Below are 22,511 nucleotides of genomic sequence, written 5' to 3' on the forward strand. Positions count from 1 at the left end.
TTGTACAGTAGAAGCACAGTGGATGGGATTTGTAGAAATCCTGTGCCTGCTGTAATTCTTTTCTATGCAGTGTAAACTAACATTTGGCTCAACGATGCTTCCTGAGCCGCAGCATGTCAGTCTATTCTTGCAGAGATGCTAGCGTTGTCAGCAGGAGTTAAAGGGAACCTGTCATCAGAAATTTCGCCCAAAAGCTAAAAGATTCCCCCTCTGCAGCTCCTGGGCTGCATTCTAGGAAGGTCCCTGTTATTATTGTGCCCCATGTGAGACCAAAATAAAGCCTTTATAAAGTTCTACCTTTTTGTATGCAGCTTCTGTAAATCTGTCACGGGGGCGGGCTCTCTGGCGTCCGTTATTCTGCCTCCTGGTCCTCTATGCCGCCCCCATCGCTCCTTTCCATATCTGATGCACCGCCCACTGCTCCAGCCATCCCCACGCATGCCCAGTGCCAGTCTCACAGGACTGAGCAGTGTGACCGCTGGTGACGTGTGCGCAGGCAAGTGATTATGGACGGGACTGTGACTGTTATCAGCAAGTACCCGGCCATAATCTCGTGAGCGCGCAAACCTCTCCAACATTCACACTGAGCTCAGTGTAGATGCTAGACTATATGGGCTGCTTCCAGGGATGACGTCCCTTTGTCATGTGATAGGGGCGTGTTCAAAATACTATCACATGACAAAGGGACGTCATCCCTGGAAGCAGCCCATACAGTCTAGCATCTACACTGAGCTCAGTGTGAATGCTGGAGAGGTTTGCGCGCTCACGAGATTATGGCCGGGTACTTGCTGATAACAGTCACAGTCCCGTCCATTATCACTTGCCTGCGCACACGTCACCAGCGGTCACACTGCTCAGTCCTGTGAGACTGTCACTGGGCATGCGCGGGGATGGCTGGAGCAGTGGGCGGTGCATCAGATATGGAAAGGAGCGATGGGGGCGGCATAGAGGACCAGGAGGCAGAATAACGGACGGCAGAGAGCCCGCCCCCGTGTCAGATTTACAGAAGCTGCATACAAAAAGGTAGAACTTTATAAAGGCTTTATTTTGGTCTCACATGGGGCACAATAATAACAGGGACCTTCCTAGAATGCAGCCCAGGAGCTGCAGAGGGGGAATCTTTTAGCTTTTGGGCGAAATTTCTGATGACAGGTTCCCTTTAAACAGCGAAAATACGCTGCGTCCAGAATCCTGATCATGGGCACGGAACTCCCGAGGAAAACTCCACAAGAGGAATGACACTGCGTCTAGAACAAGAGTCTCCGGATCATGGACACCAACGCTGTGCTCTCTTGCGCAGAATACGCATGTTTCCATGAGAGGAATGATGCTGCGTCTAAACTAGTGTTTCCTGATTGTGTGCACATACCCTTGAAATAACATGTTTTTTTAGGCAATAAAAAGCTCAGATTTCTCAATATAAAAAGTGCAATAGTATACACACTGTATATTTATTATGTCAGTACCTTGAACTTGCCCAGCCAGTAAGAAGGTTTGTAGAAGCCCACAGAAGAAGTCCTAGTCCAAGTCCTATCGTCTTTACAATGGGAACGACAGTAATATTACCTGGAGAGATTGCACAAAAAGTAGATAAAAGTATCTGATCTTAGCTGTATTTTCTTCAGCAAATGAAGGGAATTTTGTTTACTTACCGTAAATTCCTTTTCTTCTAGCTCCTATTGGGAGACCCAGACAATTGGGTGTATAGCTTCTGCCTCCGGAGGCCACACAAAGTATTACACTTTAAAAAGTGTAACCCCTCCCCTCTGCCTATACACCCTCCCGTGCATCACGGGCTCCTCAGTTTTGGTGCAAAAGCAGGAAGGAGGAAACTTATAAATTGGTCTAAGGTAAATTCAATCCGAAGGATGTTCGGAGAACTGAAACCATGAACCAAAAGAACAATTCAACATGAACAACATGTGTACACAAAAGAACAACAGCCCGAAGGGAACAGGGGCGGGTGCTGGGTCTCCCAATAGGAGCTAGAAGAAAAGGAATTTACGGTAAGTAAACAAAATTCCCTTCTTCTTTGTCGCTCCATTGGGAGACCCAGACAATTGGGACGTCCAAAAGCAGTCCCTGGGTGGGTAAAAGAATACCTCGATAAAAAGAGCCGAAAAACGTCCCCCTCTTACAGGTGGGCGACCGCCGCCTGAAGGACTTGCCTACCTAGGCTGGCATCTGCCGAAGCATAGGCATGCACCTGATAGTGTTTCGTGAAAGTGTGCAGACTAGACCAGGTAGCCGCCTGACACACCTGCTGAGCCGTAGCCTGGTGCCGCAATGCCCAGGATGCACCCACGGCTCTGGTAGAATGGGCCTTCAGCCCTGAAGGAATCGGAAGCCCAGAAGAACGGTAGGCTTCAAGAATCGGTTCCTTGATCCACCGAGCAAAGGTTGACTTGGAAGCCTGTGACCCCTTACGCTGGCCAGCGACAAGGACAAAGAGCGCATCCGAACGGCGCAGGGGCGCCGTGCGAGAAATGTAGAACCGGAGTGCTCTCACGAGATCTAACAAGTGCAAATCCTTTTCACATTGGTGAACTGGATGAGGGCAAAAGGAAGGTAAGGAGATATCCTGATTGAGATGAAAAGGGGATACCACCTTAGGGAGAAATTCCGGGACCGGACGCAGAACCACCTTATCCTGGTGAAACACCAGGAAGGGGGCTTTGCATGACAGCGCTGCTAGCTCAGACACTCTCCGAAGTGATGTGACTGCCACTAGGAAGGCCACCTTCTGCGAAAGGCGTGATAGAGAGACATCCCGCATCGGCTCGAAAGGTGGTTTCTGAAGAGCCGTTAGCACCCTGTTAAGATCCCAGGGTTCCAGCGGACGCTTGTAAGGTGGGACTATGTGGCAAACTCCCTGCAGGAACGTGCGGACCTGCGGAAGCCTGGCTAGACGCTTTTGAAAAAACACGGAAAGCGCCGATACTTGTCCCTTGAGAGAGCCGAGAGACAAACCCTTATCCATTCCGGATTGAAGGAAAGAAAGAAAAGTGGGTAAGGCAAACGGCCAGGGGGTAAAACCCCGATCAGAGCACCAGCATAAGAAGATCCTCCAAGCCCTGTGATAGATCTTGGCGGACGTTGGTTTCCTGGCTTGTCTCACAGTGGCAATGACATCTTGATATAACCCTGAGGACGCTAGGAGCCAGGACTCAATGGCCACACAGTCAGGTTGAGGGCCGCAGAATTCAGATGGAAAAATGGCCCTTGAGACAGCAAGTCTGGTCGGTCTGGGAGTGCCCACGGTTGACCCACCGTGAGGTGCCACAGATCCGGGTACCACGACCTCCTCGGCCAGTCTGGAGCGACGAGGATGGTGTGGCGGCAGTCGGACCTGATCTTGCGCAACACTCTGGGCAGCAGTGCCAGAGGAGGAAATACATAAGGCAGTCGAAACTGCGACCAATCCTGAACTAATGCGTCCGCCGCCAGAGCTCTGTGATCTTGAGACCGTGCCATGAATGCCGGGACTTTGTTGTTGTGCCGAGACGCCATGAGGTCGACGTCCGGCGTTCCCCAGCGGCAACAGATCTCTTGAAACACGTCCGGGTGAAGAGACCATTCCCCTGCGTCCATGCCCTGGCGACTGAGAAAGTCTGCTTCCCAGTTTTCTACGCCCGGGATGTGAACTGCGGAGATGGTGGAGGCTGTGGCTTCCGCCCACAGCAGAATCCGCCGAACTTCTTGGAAGGCCTGACGACTGCGTGTGCCGCCCTGGTGGTTGATGTACGCGACCGCCGTGGCGTTGTCCGACTGTATGCGGATCTGTCTGCCCTCCAGCCACCGATGGAACGCCTTTAGGGCTAGATACACTGCCCTTATCTCCAGAACATTGATCTGAAGGGAGGACTCTGTCGGAGTCCAGGTTCCCTGAGCCCTGTGGTGGAGGAAGACCGCTCCCCACCCTGACAGACTCGCGTCCGTCGTGACCACAGCCCAGGATGGGGGCAGGAATGATTTTCCCTTCGACAAGGAAGTGGGAAGAAGCCACCACTGAAGAGAGGTTTTGGCTGCCAGTGAAAGAGAGACGTTCCTGTCTAGGGACGTCGACCTCCTGTCCCATTTGCGGAGAATGTCCCATTGAAGTGGACGCAGATGAAACTGCGCAAAGGGAACTGCCTCCATTGCTGCCACCATCTTCCCTAGGAAGTGCATGAGGCGCCTCAAGGGGTGTGACTGGGTCCGAAGGAGAGAGTGCACCCCTGTCTGTAGCGAACGCTGTTTGTCCAGCGGAAGCTTCACTATCGCTGAGAGAGTATGAAACTCCATCCCGAGGTAAGTCAGTGATTGGGTCGGTGTCAATTTTGACTTTGGGAAATTGATGATCCACCCGAACCTCTGGAGAGTCTCCAGAGCAATGGTCAGGCTGTGTTGACATGCCACCCGGGAGGGTGCCTTGACTAGGAGATCGTCTAAGTAAGGGATCACCGAGTGGCCCTGAGAGTGTAGGACCGCCACCACGGATGCCATGATCTTGGTGAAGACCCGTGGGGCTGTCGCCAGGCCGAAAGGCAGTGCCACAAACTGAAGGTGTTCGTCCCCGATGGCGAAACGCAGGAAGCGTTGATGCTCTGGTGCAATCGGCACATGGAGATAAGCATCCTTGATGTCGATTGAGGCTAGGAAGTCTCCTTAGGACATCGAGGCGATGACAGAACGGAGAGATTCCATCCGGAACCGTCTGGTTCTCACGTGTCTGTTGAGCAGTTTGAGGTCCAGAACGGGGCGGAATGATCTGTCCTTTTTTGGCACCACGAACAAGTTGGAGTAAAAACCGCGACCACGTTCTTGAATGGGAACGGGAATCACAACTCCTTCTGCCTTCAGAGTGTTCACCGCCTGAAAAAGTGCATCGGCTCGCTCGGGGGGCGGAGATGTTCTGAAGAAACGAGTCGGAGGACGAGAGCTGAGCTCTATCCTGTAACCGTGCGACAGAATGTCTCTCACCCATCAGTCTTGGACATGTGGCCACCAGGCGTCGCAAAAGCGGGAGAGCCTGCCACCGACCGAGGATGCGGTTTGGGGAGGCCGAAAGTCATGAGGAGGCCGCCTTGGAGGCGGTTCCTCCGGCGGTCTTTGGAGGACGTGACTTAGACCGCCATGCAGAAGAGTTCCTCTGGCCCTTCTCTGACCTGTTGGACGTGGAGGATTGGGACCTGGCTGAGGGCCGAAAGGACCGAAACCTCGATTGAATTTTTCGTTGCTGAGGTTTGTTTGGTTTGGACTGGGGTAAGGACGAGTCCTTACCCTTGGATTGTTTAATAATTTCATCCAATTGCTCGCCAAACAAACGGTCGCCAGAAAATGGCAAACCGGTTAAGAACTTCTTGGAAGCAGAGTCTGCCTTCCATTCGCGTAGCCACATGGCCCTGCGGACTGCCACCGAATTGGCGGACGCTACCGCTGTACGGCTCGCTGAGTCCAGGACGGCGTTCATGGCGTAGGACGAAAAGGCCGACGCCTGAGAAGTCAAAGACACAACTTGCGGAGCAGAGGTACGTGTGACTGCATTAATCTCAGACAGACAAGCTGAGATAGCTTGGAGTGCCCACACGGCTGCAAAGGCCGGAGCAAACAACGCGCCTATGGCTTCATAGATGGATTTCATCAGGAGCTCTATTTGCCTGTCAGTGGCATCCTTGAGCGATGAACCATCTGCCACTGATACTACGGATCTAGCCGCCAGTCTAGAGACTGGAGGATCCACCTTGGGACACTGAGCCCAACCCTTAACTACGTCAGGGGGGAAGGGGTAACGTGTGTCATTAAGGCGCTTAGTAAAGCGCTTGTCCGGAAATGCTCTGTGCTTCTGGACAGCATCTCTGAAGTTAGAGTGATCGAAAAACGCACTCCGTGTACGTTTGGGAAATCTAAACTGGTGTTTCTCCTGCTGTGAAGCCGACTCCTCTATAGGTGGAGTTGGGGGAGAAAGATCTAGCACCTGGTTGATGGACGCTATAAGGTCATTTACTATGGCGTCCCCTTCAGGTGTATCAAGATTGAGAGCAACGTCAGGATCAGAGCCCTGAGCTGCAACCTCCGCCTCATCCTCCAGAGAGTCCTCATGCTGCGACCCCGAACAGCGTGATGAAGCCGGGGAAGGTTCCCAGCGAGCCCGCTTAGCCGGTCTGGGACTGCGGTCCGTGTCGGAGTCCTCCCCGTGGGACCTAGGTGTCACCCCAGGAGCACTCTGCTGCACCGACCGAGAGGGGCCTGGGGGCGATGAACTCACAGTGCCCGGGGCCTGTGTGACCGATCTGGACTGCAAGGCTTCTAGTATCTTAGCAGACCATCTGTCCATAGACTGAGCCATGGATTGTGAAAGCGACTCAGAGAGTTTCTCAGCCAAAACTGCAAACTCTGTCCCTGCCACCTGGACAGTGGAAGCCGGCGGTTCTACCTGAGCCGAGGGTCCCACCAGTGCCCGAGGCTCCGGCTGAGTGAGTGCCACAGGGGCCGAGCATTGCACACAGTGAGGGTAGGTGGAACCTGCAGGTAACATAGCCGCACAAGAGGTACAGGTTGCAAAATAAGCCTGTGCCTTGGCACCCTTGCTCTTTGCGGACGACATGCTGTAGTCTCCTCTGAGAGTGATCACTGAGGGTATATAGCCAAAAGCAAAACAATGCGGCCGAACAGAGAAAATGTATACAAATATATATATATATATATATATATATATATATATATATATATATATATATATATATATATATATATATATATATATATATATATATATATATATATATATATATATATATATATATATATATATATATATATATATATATACACACACACACACTTCGGCACCCAAGGGGGGCCAGCACCGGGTAACCGGTGTGGCTTACCGACCGCCCAAAGCGGTTGTGTGTCCACCAGATTCCCTGCCTGGGCCTCCCAGAGCTGTAGAGCTCGTTCTGAAATCCTCCACCGGCAGAAGTGATTGTAAATATGGCTGCCAGAGTTCTCAGGGGAGGAGGGAGCCGTGGGCGTGACTAATAAAGTGCGGGAATCTGGTGCCCCACAGTGCTCAGTGAGGGGGGAGGAGAACACCTAAGTATGCTCCAGCCCTCACTGCCGACGTCCAGTCGACCGTCCTGCCCTTACCCGACTGGCAGGCCCGGGGGCGGGAGTTATGGTACTAGGCCGCAGAAGCCGGGGACTAAATTTAATAACGCGGCCGGCAAACAGGCGCGGTCGGCGCGGTAGTCCCGGTCGTCACAAAAAAACAGCAACCGCTGCAGCGTCTGTAACACAGGCGCTCCATGCACCGTCCCCAAGGGGACACAGAGTACCTTATAGATGCAGGGCCTGTCCCTGATGATACTCAGTCTCCTGTCCGTCAGATTCCCCCAGGGGCTGCGGAGGGAGCCCGGTCCCAGTGAATGGTGACCGGTTAGGATCCCACTTCTCCCAGAGCCTCTAAGGGATGGGGAAGGAAAAACGGCATGTGGCTCCAGCCTTTGTACCCGCAATGGGTACCTCAACCTTAACAGCACCGCCGACTGAGTGGGGTGAGAAGGGAGCATGCCGGGGGCCCTGTTAGGGCCCTCTTTTCTTCCATCCGATACAATCAGCAGCTGCTGCTGACTAAAATGGGAGCTTGAGTGAAGGTGTGCCTCCTTCAACACAAAGCATAAAACTGAGGAGCCCGTGATGCACGGGAGGGTGTATAGGCAGAGGGGAGGGGTTACACTTTTTAAAGTGTAATACTTTGTGTGGCCTCCGGAGGCAGAAGCTATACACCCAATTGTCTGGGTCTCCCAATGGAGCGACAAAGAAATCCCTTTTTCATAAGCACGCCTAGTGGAGTCAGTGAGGTGCAGTGATGGTGCGCGCTACAGGGGAAGGCCCAGCAGGATGCTAGCTATATGCGTGAGAAGTAATTTCCTGATGAACACTCACTCACACACCCCACCAATCCATGAGGGGGATAATAGCGAGGCCAGTCACATGGTTACTTGTAGTGCACCATATCGAGTAACATGCTATAAGTGAAAACTATACTATTACATCAGTCAGAAACAAGCGGAGCCTCTGTCATGAGTCTAATCTGGCCTCAGTGGGCAGTGCGAAAAATAACAAGATTTGTTTGATTTTTAATAAAGATTGTAATATAAAAAATGCCAAATCATTTTAAAAATACATTTAAAAGACAATTAAAAAAAGTAAGCAATAATTATTTTTCTCATGATACTTTCCCTTTAGGTGATAAATGATAGCTCAACTAATCACTACCGTGTTTCCCCGAAAATAAGACCTCTCCCGAAAATAAGACCTAGCAGGAGTTTTCAGGGAGGCTTAAATATAAGACATCCCCGAAAATAAGACATAGCCGCGATCAATAATGAAGTGTCCGTGCAGCGGTAAAAAAGTTAAAGACACTGGCGGACACTTCATTATAGACAGCGGACACCCCCAGAAGAAAGAAGACAGAAGACCCCGCGATCATACTCACCAGAAGCTGACCGGGAGCAGGGGAGCGCATCAAGGTCCTGCAGAACACACACGCACACACACAATCACACTACAGATCGCATACACACACTCACCACATCCAGCAATATTGATTGCTTCTCGGCAGCGTGCACCTGCGATGCTGTGCACTGAGCAGTGGAGCTTCCAGGACCTTGCATCATGTGACGCTAAGCTCTGAGCAGTGAAGCTTCCAGGACTTGCAGGAGGAACGCATCAAATGGCCGAAAGCAAGTGGTATCACTGGATGTGGTGAGTGTGTGCGCGCGATTGTATGTGCGAGTTTGAGAGTGTATGCTATCTGATGTGTGAGTTCTGATGTGTGTGTATGCTGTCTGATGAGTGAGCGTATGCTGTCTGATGTGTGAGCGTATGCTGTCTGATGTGTGAGCGTATGCTGTCTGATGTGTGAGCGTATGGAGAGAAGGTATGCACACCAGTGACTATGCAAGGGGAATACATGTAATAGCAGAAACTGCTGTGTGAATACTGACATGAAAAATCCAATAGCTATATGTAAGAATGAAAATATGAAAAATGGAATCTGCATTACTGCCATGAACATATGAATAACGAGAAATTTACCTATTGAATTGATCAATGCAACAGAGCCCAACACTACGCCAAAGTATTTCTCTTTTTGTGGGAGGTACACTTACCCCCAACCATGTCTCCTCAAGAATAATACATCCCCTGAAAATAAGACCTAGTGCTTTTTTGGGGGCAAAAAAAAAAATATAAGACAGTGTCTTATTTTCGGGGAAACAGGGTAGTACTGGCAGGTGGAGAGCAGGGTGAATGGAGCAGCTGAGCATCGTATTGCTGCCCCACAGAAGCTGATTTCTGTAATTCCATAATTGTGCCTAGCAGTGGAGACCTCCCAGCAGAATGGCCCATGTGTGATCTACAGTTTCCACATGGGCCTTCAATAAAATCAAAGCAAATATCCTTCTGTCCCTGAAATGACCTCTTATAGACAGCACACCATTAGGGCTCTTCTCCACTTGCGTTTACAAATTCAGAGCGACACTCGGCTACAAATGTGAGTCGAGTGTCCTGTGTGTGGTCTGCGTACGGTGTGTGTTTTTTTTCCTCACATAGCATCCGTATGACATGCGAGTGCTATGTGAGTGTTTATGCATACCGCGTCAGACTGGCTACCGGAGGAATCTCCAGTAATACCAGGCCTGGCCGCGGTTACATGCACTGAACTCTGGATTTGTCACCTGAGCTCCAGAAATCAGCCCGGTCTGTCTGCAGCTGTGCTGAACTGAACAGCCATCGCCGGGGAATCAATCACTCGGCGCTCGCTGTTCAGGCTGCACTCTGGAGCTCAGGTGACAGCTCCGGAGTGCAGTGCATGTAACCGCGGCCAGGACTGGTATTACTGGAGATTCCTCCTGTAGCCAGTCTGACGCGGTATGCAAGTGTCAAGGATCCGTGTGACATGCGCATGCCACCCGGATTCTAATTTTTTTCTCGCTCCCCTAGGATTGCATGGGGGTGCAAGAGCTGAGACTCGGTGAAATCGCAGCATGCTGCGATTTCATCGAGAGCACGAGACGTGCCGTAAAACATTTAGCAAGAGGACACGGCCTCATTGCTTAACACTGGTGCGAGTGAGATCCGATTTTCTATCTGATCGCACTCGCACATAGAAATCGCAAGTGGAGAAGAGCCCTTACACACAAATACTGACTGCCCTAGGTGTGATCTGCTGCACTCAACCCTGACAACACAGACAGAAGGCGTTTTGCCTGGTTTACTCGAGTCACATTAGGCAACATTGCATTATCTTTGTACTTTAGTAAGAACAATTGCTCAAACTCTAGACTAAAGGCCACGTTTCACTAAGCAACATCGCTGCTGAGGCACGACTTGCTAGCGATGTCGCTGTGTGTGACATCCAGCAACAACCTGGCCCCTGCTGTGAGGTCGCTGGTTGTTGCTAAATGTCCTGGACAATTTTTTAGTTGTTGCTCTCCCGCTGTGAAGCACAGATCGCTGTGTGTGACAGTGAGAGAGCAACAACTAAATGTGCAGGGAGCCGGCTTCTGCGGACGCTGGTAACCAATATAAATATCGGGTAACCAAGAAGCCCTTTCCTTGGTTAGCCGATAATGACCTTCGTTACCAGCGTCCGCCGCTCTCAGCTGTCAGTGCCGGCTCCCTGCACACATAACCAGACTACACATCGGGTAATTAACCCGATGTGTACTCTGGCTAGGAGTGCAGGGACTGTATACCGTGAGAAGAAAAAACCCTTAAAATTCAATTCTTTAATGATAAAGTTTAAAATGGATATCCCAACATGAACACACACGTATACAAAACAACAAAAAAATATATAGGAAGAAGTGCTGCAGTGCAGACTGGGAGTGGTCAACGCCCCTTCACTTCCCCTACCTAGCCTGCGGAGGTCGGCACCCTAAATTTCGTACAGGCGCCCCCGCTCACCGTCGGCTCGCCCTCCTTCCCCTGCACTGCATTAGAAAGTGCAACTAGTCTGGGAATAAGGGAGTGCTTAATTTGAATATTGCTGCACTGCACAAATTTACAGGGATTGCATAGTGTCTACTAATGTGTAGCACATATGCAGGTGTGACTCTACAGAGAAATTGACCAGGCCAATATAATATAAAATATTTGAGGTTAGAATCGCCACCTTAAAATGAACAATATCAATGTTATAAATGCATGTAATAGAACACCTATTTTGGTGCTAAACACACAGATTGCACTAACATGCACATAAGACTAAAGGCTCCTTTAGTCTTATGTGCATGTTAGTGCAATCTGTGTGTTTAGCACCAAAATAGGTGTTCTATTACATGCATTTATTGAATATACAGAACAACTGGTATTTACATATAGGGGCCCCAGAGGCACACGGTGCCCATTGATATTGTTCATTTTAAGGTGGCGATTCTAACCTCAAATATTTTATATTATATTGGCCTGGTCAATTTCTCTGTAGAGTCACACCTGCATATGTGCTACACATTAGTAGACACTATGCAATCCCTGTAAATTTGTGCAGTGCAGCAATATTCAAATTAAGCACTCCCTTATTCCCAGACTAGTTGCACTTTCTAATGCAGTGCAGGGGAAGGAGGGCGAGCCGACGGTGAGCGGGGGCGCCTGTACGAAATTTAGGGTGCCGACCTCCGCAGGCTAGGTAGGGGAAGTGAAGGGGCGTTGACCACTCCCAGTCTGCACTGCAGCACTTCTTCCTATATATTTTTTTGTTGTTTTGTATACGTGTGTGTTCATGTTGGGATATCCATTTTAAACTTTATCATTAAAGAATTGAATTTTAAGGGTTTTTTCTTCTCACGGTATACAGTATATGATCCCTTAATCACTATTTATAACGGTTTTTTAGGAGTGCAGGGAGCCTGCGCTAAGCGGTGTGCGCTGGTAACCAAGATAAATATCGGGTTGGTTACCCGATATTTACCTTAGTTACCAAGCGCACCATCGCTTCCACGCGTTGCTGCTGGCTGGGGGCTGGTCACTGGTTGCTGGTGAGATCTGCCTGTGTGACAGCTCACCAGCAACCCGTGTAGCGACGCTCCAGCGATCCCTGCCAGGTCAGGTTGCTGGTGGGATCGCTGCAGCGTCGCTTAGTGTGACGGCACCTTAACATACAAGAAGCTTTCTGGTGTCCAGGGTACTGACTGTGTTTTTCTTTTCGCTCACGAAGAAAATTTAACAGGCACCTTTATTAAAATAAGACTGAAGACACAGAAAAATACTATGGTAGGTGTCAGATACCAGTATTTAGGCCACAAAGTGGCAAAAATTGAAAAACCATAATGCAAATAAAATGTGCTTCCTTACCTGTAGCCCAAACACAGCCTCCAACCATAGCAAGGGGCCAGAACTTGGGACAGCGGAGAACTAGATTGACCACTAAAGCCACTATCCAGATCGATGCGCAGAGGATCCACTGGAAGAACATGCCTGAAGAGAGAAATTACAGTGCCATCTGTCCACAACAAGGCTCCATAAAAATAAAACCCATATTGGGGTGGGGGTATACATTTCTTATGGTAGTCCTCTGTACAGGAAAGTGTAGTGTGCTGATGCATAGCAGCCAATCACAGACCAAAATAACACTGAGTATTTAAATTTTAGAAGATGTAATTGGTATTCTGTAAAAACCCTCTGTTATTTATTTCAATTTGGTTTGGTTAACAAAATTGTTTACCCACCATTTTGTAAAGATGGCAACAATTTTCTTAGGCTCATTTTCGGGGTTGTATGAAATTATGTCCAATTTGCCTTTTTTTTACAGGTTTTTTTTGTGTTCCAAAACACAAAGGAAATAAAACACATGACGAAACAGGTAACTGCAATAATTTTCTGGGAGAAATACATCACTTTCTGGAACAATTTGAAGGGTGCCAATACTTTCAGCCACGACTGTCAGTTAATAAGACATGAAGAGAAACATTTACCAATAAGACTAAACCATGTTTCGGTAAAGGTATTTTCAAGGGTCCATGACAGCACCACATGAGAGAGGGATTCACCCCACAAAAACAGGAATCCTACGGAATAAAAAAGCTGTACCACTCCCCCGCATCAGTTGGGTTACAGAGCATGAGAGGACTTCCACAGTATAAATACAGACCATCAATACTAGTTGGCAGCAAGCCTTCTGAAATATACACCACAAAATGGTTAGTGAAAACAAAACCCATGATAAGGGGGATTATAAGGGTGCTGTCATGGGCTCTGGAAAATCCCATTACAGGTAAGTAATTTAGTCTCTTCCTTTCCCCCATAACACCACCATATGAGAGATTTACAGAGAGAATAAATCCCTTAGGGAGGGATCACCTCTTCTAGATCTCTTCTCCCAAAGGAAAGGTCATCAGAAGAGGATAGATCCAATCGACAGCACTTAAAGAAGGTTGAAGGAGAGGACCAAGACGATGCTTTAGGCTAGTTTCACACTTGCGTTGGACGGCTTCCGTAGCATTGCGTTGTGTGACGGATGCAACGGATGCGTTGCATATAGTGGCATAATGCAATGCTACGGATCGTACAAAATAACGGAAAGCGTTATTTATTTTTTTTTTCTTCTTTACAGTACCGGCAGCCGACTATTGTGAACGATCAGCTGATCGCTCTTAATAGCCGGCGGCCGAGCGCTCAGCTGAGCGCTATAACGTGCCGGCGGCCGGGCGATCAGCTGAGTGCCCTGACATGCCGGCGGCCGAGCGCTCAGCTGAGTGCCCCGACATGCCGGCGGCCGAGCGCTCAGCTGAGTGCCCCGACATGCCGGCGGCCGAGCGCTCAGCTGAGTGCCCCGACATGCCGGCGGCCGAGCGCTCAGCTGAGTGCCCCGACATGCCGGCGGCCGAGCGCTCAGCTGAGTGCCCCGACATGCCGGTGGCCGAGCGCTCAGCTGAGTGCCCCGACATGCCGGCGGCCGAGCGCTCAGCTGAGTGCCCCGACATGCCGGCGGCCGAGCGCTCAGCTGAGTGCCCCGACATGCCGGCGGCCGAGCGCTCAGCTGAGTGCCCCGACATGCCGGCGGCCGAGCGCTCAGCTGAGTGCCCCGACATGCCGGCGGCCGAGCGCTCAGCTGAGTGCCCCGACATGCCGGCGGCCGAGCGCTCAGCTGAGTGCCCTGACATGCCGGCGGCCGAGCGCTCAGCTGAGTGCCCCGACATGCCGGCGGCCGAGCGCTCAGCTGAGTGCCCCGACATGCCGGCGGCCGAGCGCTCAGCTGAGTGCCCCGACATGCCGGCGGCCGAGCGCTCAGCTGAGAGCCCTGACATAAAAAAAAAAAAAAGGGCTTCCCTATGTTTTTGGTTCCCAGCCGGGTACAAATAGGCAGCTGGGGGTTGGGGGCAGCCCGTAGCTGCCTGCTGTACCTGGCTAGCATACAAAAATATGGCAAAGCCCACGTCATTTTTTTGGGGGGCAAAAAACTCCTGCATACAGCCCTGGATAGAGGATGCTGAGCCTTGTAGTTCGACAGCTGCTGGTGGCTGCTCTCCTGCATACACTATTGGATGTAGGATCCTGAGCCTTGTAGTTCTGCTCCCCCTGCCTCTCCCTCCAGCATACAGTCCTGGATGGAGCATGCTGAGCCTTGTAGTTCTGCAGCTGTCTGCTCTCCTGCATAAACTAGTGGAGAATGAAGAACATATTGAAGAAGGAAATGACAGACCTTTTTTTTTTTTTCCAACAATCTTTAATGGCATTGTTCACTGCTAAAAAACGCATAAAAACGCAGTGAGCAAAAATGCAGCAAAAAAACGCACCAAATCGCGGTAAAAACGCATGCGTTTTTGCCACGGGTGCGTTTTTTGCTGCAAAAATCGCACAAAATCGCAGTGTCAAAAAAAACGCAGTGTGTGAACCTAGCCTTAGGATTATTTTTGCCCCATCTTCTTGGAGGATTTTTCTCAGCATCACTGGAATCAGCATTATGAGTGGAAAGGCATAAGCCAGGTCAAAGTTCCAAGCAATCTGGAATGCATCAACAACATGAAGCTTTTTCCTGGGAATTAAGAAATCAAACTTTACCTTCCTGATTTGCTTATTGGAAGGCCAATAAGTACACTATTTGTTGAAAAACCTTTTGATTTGGAGCCCACTCCCATTATCAAAGACAACGATGACTTATAAAGTCGGTTTGGACGTTCTCCTTCCCCTTGATGAGTAGTGCCATTAACGACAAAAGGTGTCTTTCTGCCAGCTCCAAGATCTCTTTAGCTACTGCCATCACAGGCCTTATCATGTTCTCCTCTGATGGTTGATATACGCCACCATTGTCTGGTTGTCTGACAGGAGATAGACATGCTGGTTCTGTAGCAGTAGCAAAATACCCGCTTTCAGGAAGTTAGACCTTATTTTTAAAGTAGGGACCAGCCAACAGCTGATCCTTAAAGCTGGCGCCACCTCCGGACCCCCTGGAAGTGAAAGGTGCCAGAAGTCTTGCATGCAAAGTCATGGCTTGATATTGTCAACGTGCTCATTATCGGAGTGTGCCTCTACCAGCACTCCCTGCTCGTGTGCAGCCCTGGACAACATGGCGGCCCGCAGCTCACAGAGCACACAGCCCCCACCTTCCTTGCTCGCCTGAAAGAGCCCTCACTGGATAGAATGCAGCGCTTCCACGCCTTAGCAGCTCTGCCACTCGCTACAGAAAGATACCCAGCAGGTGCAGCTCCCAGACCTGGGTAAGCTTCATAGCTTCTTCTTGTGTAGGTTCCCTACAAGGACAAAAAACCAACTGATGTGGGAGGGAGGTACTGCTCTTTTATTCAGTAGGTGTTCTGTCATGTGGTGCTGTTACAGGGGGAAAGGAAAATACACATAAGACATGGGGAATTGTACACCAGGATTTCTTACCATCTCCAGTGTCAAACTTTTTTACGGGGACAAAGTTAGACCCAAACAAAACAACCGATATGACGGAGGATGTGAAGCCAAGTGCTAAATGAGAACTGTTACTACTGTCAGTATGGTTACTGTACATCTGCCAGTCCTCCATGGCTCAGTGTCGATGAGAGCGCTCTCTGGATCTACAAAATGAAAATGGAAAAAAAACAAACAAGACACATTGTTAAACTTCATAATCACATTAGGTGATAGTTACACAGATATCAACCCTAAATTGTGCTGTTTTCTATTCATAGTTACCGTATAGGCCTAGAAAGCATATACCATGAACAGGAACATCGGTAAGCCTTAGAGCAGAATGCCATCCATTATAAGCTTTTAACACATACCAATATAGCCTATGGGCGACTAAAGGCACCCATTGGATATATTGGCATCTGTTTAATCTATATATTAGCAAAAGTCATTGAAATCTGGTAATGTGAACATTTAATGGATGCCCATGATGCAACTTATAAGTTGACATGTCACTAAAAGGCTTTGTGCGCACTAGAAATGTGAAGTTTCTCAAGAAAATTTCTTGAGAAACTTCTGGGAGTGAAAGATTTCCGGACCTCCGGAAAAAATCCGCATGCGGATTTGCCGCGATTTTCCCGCAAGTGGTTCCCTGCGGATTTTGCAGGCTGTACTGCAGAAATCCGCAGGGTACCTGGGGAAAAGAATTGACATGCTCATTTTCTCAAGAAATGTTCTCGAGAAATTCTTCTCAAGGAAATTTCTTGAGAAAAATCCGCAGCGTGCGCACAGCTATTTTTTTTCTCATAGAATTTGCTGGGAAATGTCTGCACAAAGATTGCAGACATTTCCGCGGCAAATCCGCGGGTAAAACGCACTAGTGCGCACACAGCCAAAGACTCCAAAGTTAAGAATTAGACTCCGTAGCATATTATTTACAGAACTCCGCAGGATGGAGTAGCCCAGCCTCTCCCTAGCAATAGCGGGTGATCTGAAATATATATAATATATATATATAAGCCCTTACTATATGTAACATTTTTTCTTATATATTAAAGGGGTCCACTAGCGAATCCAAGTGATCCCCTACACACAGGATAAGTAATACCATATCGGTGGGGGTCTGTCCGCTGAGATCAGAGTGGGGCACTTTTATCGCCGTCCGGATGCAGCAGGAGTGCGCCTGATTAATCGCCAATCCATCTATGGGGCTGCCTGGCGCTGAATGGCGCAGCGGTGAAACATGCGCAGTAATAGTCCATTCTAACCAGATAGAACAGCCCTCCGCTGATGGTGGGGCACCTTATACTGGACCTGACAGTGGTGTTCACAGGAAGACCCCTTTAAGGAAATGTGGCAGCTTAAAAAAAATAATAAAAATGATATATTTATCAAGTTAGCAGTTTTAAAAGTACAACACAGATGTCCAGGCACGGTGGGAGTTTTGTAACAGACGGTGGGGACACTGATCTCTCAGTGTATTGTGATAAGACCCTTGCCGCCGACTGTGCTCTTACACCGAGCGCGCCCCATGTCCCTGCAGAGAAACAAGACAAAGCCCCGGACTTACCGGCTCCGCTGCCCGCACTGGGCTGGTTCCTGCTGCTGCGTGTCAGGTGACTTTGTTCCTGATCACGTGACTCTGCATTGTGTCTGCTCACCTCCAAGCGCGCAGACGGGTGAGCTCAGCAGGTGGGCGTGGCCTGTGAGCGGCAGCCTCCGCCTGGCAGTGCTGGTGCAGTGCTGGGGCGCTATACAGAGAGCAGGGGGAGGGGGCACTCTGCATGACTGATCTAATGCTCTGTCTACACAGCCTATACACGGTAAATAATGGAAGAGCAAAGGATGAAATGTCATTGCATTTACGTTAAAAAAGAAGTAATAAGGGCAATTTTCTCTAAACATGGAAGGATACATTTTGCCTTCAGTACACAACGCATCAGAGGAACATGGACTAGGAGAGTATTTAGGGAAACACGAGAAATCATACTGTTTTTGAGGTGCTGTGTTGGGCATCGAGTATGACTGGGGGTAGCATAGTATGTGAGGGGCTATTATACTGTGCAGGTCATATTGCTATGTGATGGTTGTGGGGGACATCATACTGTGTGTGGCAGCCAACGTGCAACTTTTGATGGCCCCCATAGTCGAACTACACAGTATAGTTCAACTATACTGTGTAGGTCGACTATGGGGGCCATCAAACTGCATGTCGGGGGTTGGATGACTGTGTGTGGGAGGGGGCTGGGGGGTCCTTTGTACTGTGTGGGAGGGGGCTGGGGAGTCCTTTGTACTGTGTGGGAGGGGGCTGTTGGGGCCTTTGTACTGTGTGTGGGAGGGGGCTGGGGGGTCCTTTATACTGTGTGTGGGAGGGGGCTGGGGGGTCCTTTATACTGTGTGTGGGAGGGGGCTGGGGGGTCCTTTGTACTGTGTGTGGGAGGGGGCTGGGGGGGTCCTTTATACTGTGTGTGGGAGGGGGCTTGGGGGTCCTTTATACTGTGTGTGGGAGGGGGCTGTGGGGTCCTTTATACTGTGTGTGGGAGAGGGCTGGGGGGCGCTTTGTACTGTGTGTGGGAGATGGCTGGGGGGGACTTTGTGGGGGCCTTTGTACTGTGTGGAAGAGGGGGCTGGGGGGCCTTTGTACTGTTTGTGGGAGGGGGCTGTGGGGGCCTTTGTACTGCGTATGAGAGGAGGCTATCATCATAAGTGTGTGAGGGGGTCTGTGGGACCCATCATGCTGTTTGTGGAAGGGGGCTCTGGGGGCTGTCATCATGAGTGTGGGAGGGGGCTGTGGGGGCCATCATCATGTGTGTGGGAGGGGGCTGTGGGGGCCATCATCATGTGTGTGGGAGGAGGCTGTGGGGGCCATCATCATGTGTGTGGGAGGGGGCTGTGGGGGACATCATCATGTGTGTGGGAGGGGGCTGTGGGGGCCATCATCATGTGTGTGGGAGGGGGCTGTGGGGGCCATCATCATGTGTGTGGGAGGGGGCTGTGGGGGCCATCATCATGTGTGTGGGAGGGGGCTGTGGGGGCCATCATCATGTGTGTGAGAGGGGGCTGTGGGGGCCATCATCATGTGTGTGAGAGGGGGCTGTGGGGGCCATCATCATGTGTGTGAGAGGGGGCTGTGGGGGCCATCATCATGTGTGTGGAAGCTGGCTGTGGGGGCCATCATCATGTGTGTAGAAGCTGGCTGTGGGGGCCATCATCATGTGTGTGGAAGCTGGCTGTGGGGGCCATCATCATGTGTGTGGAAGCTGGCTGTGGGGGCCATCATCATGTGTGTGGAAGGGGGCTGTGGGGGCCATCATCATGTGTGTGGAAGGGGGCTGTGGGGGCCATCATCATGTGTGTGGAAGGGGGCTGTGGGGGCCATCATCATGTGTGTGGAAGGGGGCTGTGGGGGCCATCATCATGTGTGTGGAAGGGGGCTGTGGGGGCCATCAACGTGTGTGGGAGGGGGCTGTGGGGGACATCATGCTGTTGTTGCGGACGGAGACCGGGCCCCTGCAGGGGCTGCTCGGATTCGTTACTGCGGCTCAAGTGGTAGCCGGACCCGGGCTCATACGGCCGGCCGTCCTCACAACCGTAGGAAGGGAGTATTTACAGGGGATTAATTTGTCAGTGACGCCACCCGTGGGTTGCGGTGAGAGTTAAGCACCGCCGCTGCCTGGTTATGGGACGCCCGGGGCTGATGGAGCGGGGCAGAAGGAATCCCCTCCACGGGTAGGGGAGGTGTAGTCCCGGGCCCCAGGTGAACGGGAGTTGTGGTTGTAAAGAGGGTCATGCAGGATTGGACCGGGGATGGATGGTGTACTCACAGTTCCAAAGAATTGCACACAAAGTCCAGTGGTAAACCAAATTGCCAGTGACCGGTCGCCTCCGCCGGGTGTATTCGGATCCCATGTAGCAAACAGGGGTCTCTTCCTCCTGCACTCAGTGTTTGTGTCTTCAATGGGACAACTCCGCTTGGAACGGGGAAGTCCACTTCTGGTACTGTGTATGTTGGAAGCTGTAGCCCGCGAAATCTGACCCTTGGGATCTCTGTGGGTTCTGATGGACACCCTATCCCCCTCGTTGGGATTACATTTCGCTCTCTGGGCTTCTGTAGAACATGGCCTGAAACCTCGTTCCCGGCTGGTCAATTGACAAGGGGCTTGCGTACTTCCTCGCCCTAGAGTCCAGGTACTCCGACTGTGCACGGCCTCCGGACAGGATTCCTGCTGTCGGCAGCGGGCTACAACCCTGCCCCGGTCCACTTTAGGTCTCCCGTGACCAGATCTCTGTCACCTGTGGTCCTGCTTGCCGTCTGCCACCTAGTCCGGTAGTCAAGGGGCCCAAACCCCTGACTCCGCTGCACTTCACACTCCACTGTCAACTGTCAGCACTCAACTCCAAAATTCAACTACTGTGTTCCCGCCCCTGACACCTCAGGACCCCTAGGTGGGCGCTCCCATCCACCTGGTCCCGCCCACTGGTGTGTCCCTATTGTCACGAGGGGCTGACTAGGCTTTACTGTCTGGTGTTGTGCACCTGGGTGTGGGTTTTGTGTTGGGCTGCCAAGGAGGGTGGAGATTTGTACCTGAGAGATTTGTACAACCTCTGTGACTACCTGGTTTTGCCAGGGCGTCACACTGTGGGAGCCATCATCTTGCTTGTGGGAGGGGGGCTGTCGAGACCTTTGTACTGCATGTGGGAGTGAACTGGGGGAGCCTTTTTTATTATTATTATTATTAATAATATTTATTTATAGCGCACCATTGATTCCATGGTGCTGTATATGAGAAGGGGTTACATACAGAATAGATTTACAATAGACAGACTGGTACAGAGAGAAGAGTACCCTGCCCTTGGGGGGAGACAGTAGGTGGGGCGGTGGTGAGGCGGTAGCTGTGGTGGTGGTAAAGCAGAGGGGGTCATTGGAGGCTGTTGGCATTTCTAAACATGACTTTTCAAGTTCCGTTGGAAGCTTGTAAGTGTAGCAGATAATCTTACGTGTTGAGGTAGCGAATTCCAGAAGACTGGATGCTCGGAAGAAGTCTTGGAGGCGGTTGCATGAGGAGAGAATGAGAGACGAGGGGAGAAGGAAATCTTGGGAGGACCGGAGATTACGTGTTTGAGTGTAGCGCGAGATTAGTTCGGAGATATACGGAGGAGACAGATTATGGACAGCATTGTAGGTCAATGTTAGCAGTTGGACTTGGGAGCCAATGCAGAGATCTGCAGAGGGGAGAAGTTGGGTGGTAATGAGAAGTAAGGTGGATTAGTCGGGCAGCAGAATTAAGGATGGACTGGAGAGGGGCGAGCGTGTTAGCAGGAAGACCACAGAGGAGGATGTTGCAGTATTCAAGGCGGGAGATTGAGGGTATGCACTAACATTTTTGAAGATTGAGAATTGAGGAAAGTACGGATTCTGGAAATATGTTTGAGTTGAAGACGGCAGGTGATGGTGAGGGATTGGATTTATGGTATGAAGGACAAGGCAGAATCGAAGGGCACTCCGAGGCAGCAGACTTTTGGTACTGGGGCGAGCGTGATGTTATTTGTTGTGATAGATCAGGTAGGGAATGTAGGTGAGATGCAGGAAAGATTATCAGTTTAGTTTTGGCCACATTGAGTTTTAGGAAGTGAGAACCTAAGAAGAAGGATGTGACCGATAGACACTCCAGGATTTTGGACAGCAGAAGGGGGGTGTGCGCGCTTTTAAACTGTGTGGGGGGATGTGGGGCCATTGTACTGTGTTATGGATGGGGCTCTGGAGACCACCATACTGTTGTGGGGCGGTTCTCGCGGCTGTCAATGTGTTTGGGTGGGTTGTGGGGCAAACTAACTGTGTTGGGTGCTCTGGAGGTCATTATACTGTGTTGGGGATTGCGGTGGCATAATACTGTACTATACTGAGCATGTGGGGTCATCATACTGTGGGGGGGGGGCATCATATTGAGTGGATCTGTTATAAATGCAGCAGTTACAACTTGACTTTGCGTTTCAGGCGCAGTAAAGCGCAACCGTTACAAGAAGAAACATATTTACACAGCATATACAAATATAGCATTCAGTATATGAGCCGCAGCGTCCTATGTTCTTAGTGTGATATACCTAATATCTATTGTCTGCCTGACATTATTATTTGTTACACAACTCCAACCACTCTTCATCTTCCTTCTTGTCTTTACAACTGTAAATTATTTTCTCTTCTTCCTAATGTTATTATCATATAACTATCTCCAGCCATGGTACTTCTCTTGAGCGTGTGGTTCTGATACACAGCTGGAAAGAGAAGGGAGAAGATGAAGGGTGTTTGGAATTTCACAGCAACTAATACTGACAGGTGGACAACAAAGGTTAAGCGCACCCCAGGTGCACCAATACATCAGTTGTAGCTGCTGCAATCTACCATGCCAGTGCCTTAAATGCCAAGTAAAGTCTTAATTAGTGAATTTTTAACCTCTTTTTTTCCACTTGCCATTATTAGTTGCTGTGCAATTCCAAAGAACCTCCACCTTCCCTCTGATCTTTACAACTGTAATTGATTTTCTGTCTGAGAGCTGACCCAGGTGAACACGTAAGGAACTATAGGACTTAAGTCAAAGAAGTTGTTCTTGACACCAACCCCATATTGGACAAAA

The 22,511-nt window shown here is 50.2% G+C and overlaps 1 protein-coding gene across 1 annotated transcript in view; it reads right to left on the reverse strand.

The window, feature by feature from the left end:
* The window catches only part of TMEM144 (transmembrane protein 144), a 63,149-nt gene extending 45,614 nt beyond the window's left edge, over nucleotides 1–17,535 (reverse strand). The window contains exons 1-4 of the mRNA XM_075335281.1: nucleotides 17,450–17,535; nucleotides 15,874–16,046; nucleotides 12,340–12,462; nucleotides 1,467–1,566 (exon numbers count right to left, since the gene is read on the reverse strand). Of these exons, the coding sequence (XP_075191396.1) occupies nucleotides 1,467–1,566; nucleotides 12,340–12,462; nucleotides 15,874–16,015 (365 nt within the window). The 5' untranslated portion in view covers nucleotides 16,016–16,046; nucleotides 17,450–17,535. The remainder of the gene's footprint in view (nucleotides 1–1,466; nucleotides 1,567–12,339; nucleotides 12,463–15,873; nucleotides 16,047–17,449) is intronic.
* Nucleotides 17,536–22,511: the final 4,976 nt, after the last annotated feature.

This window comes from Anomaloglossus baeobatrachus, chromosome 1 (genome assembly GCF_048569485.1).
Source record: "Anomaloglossus baeobatrachus isolate aAnoBae1 chromosome 1, aAnoBae1.hap1, whole genome shotgun sequence".
Taxonomy (NCBI): domain Eukaryota; kingdom Metazoa; phylum Chordata; class Amphibia; order Anura; family Aromobatidae; genus Anomaloglossus; species Anomaloglossus baeobatrachus.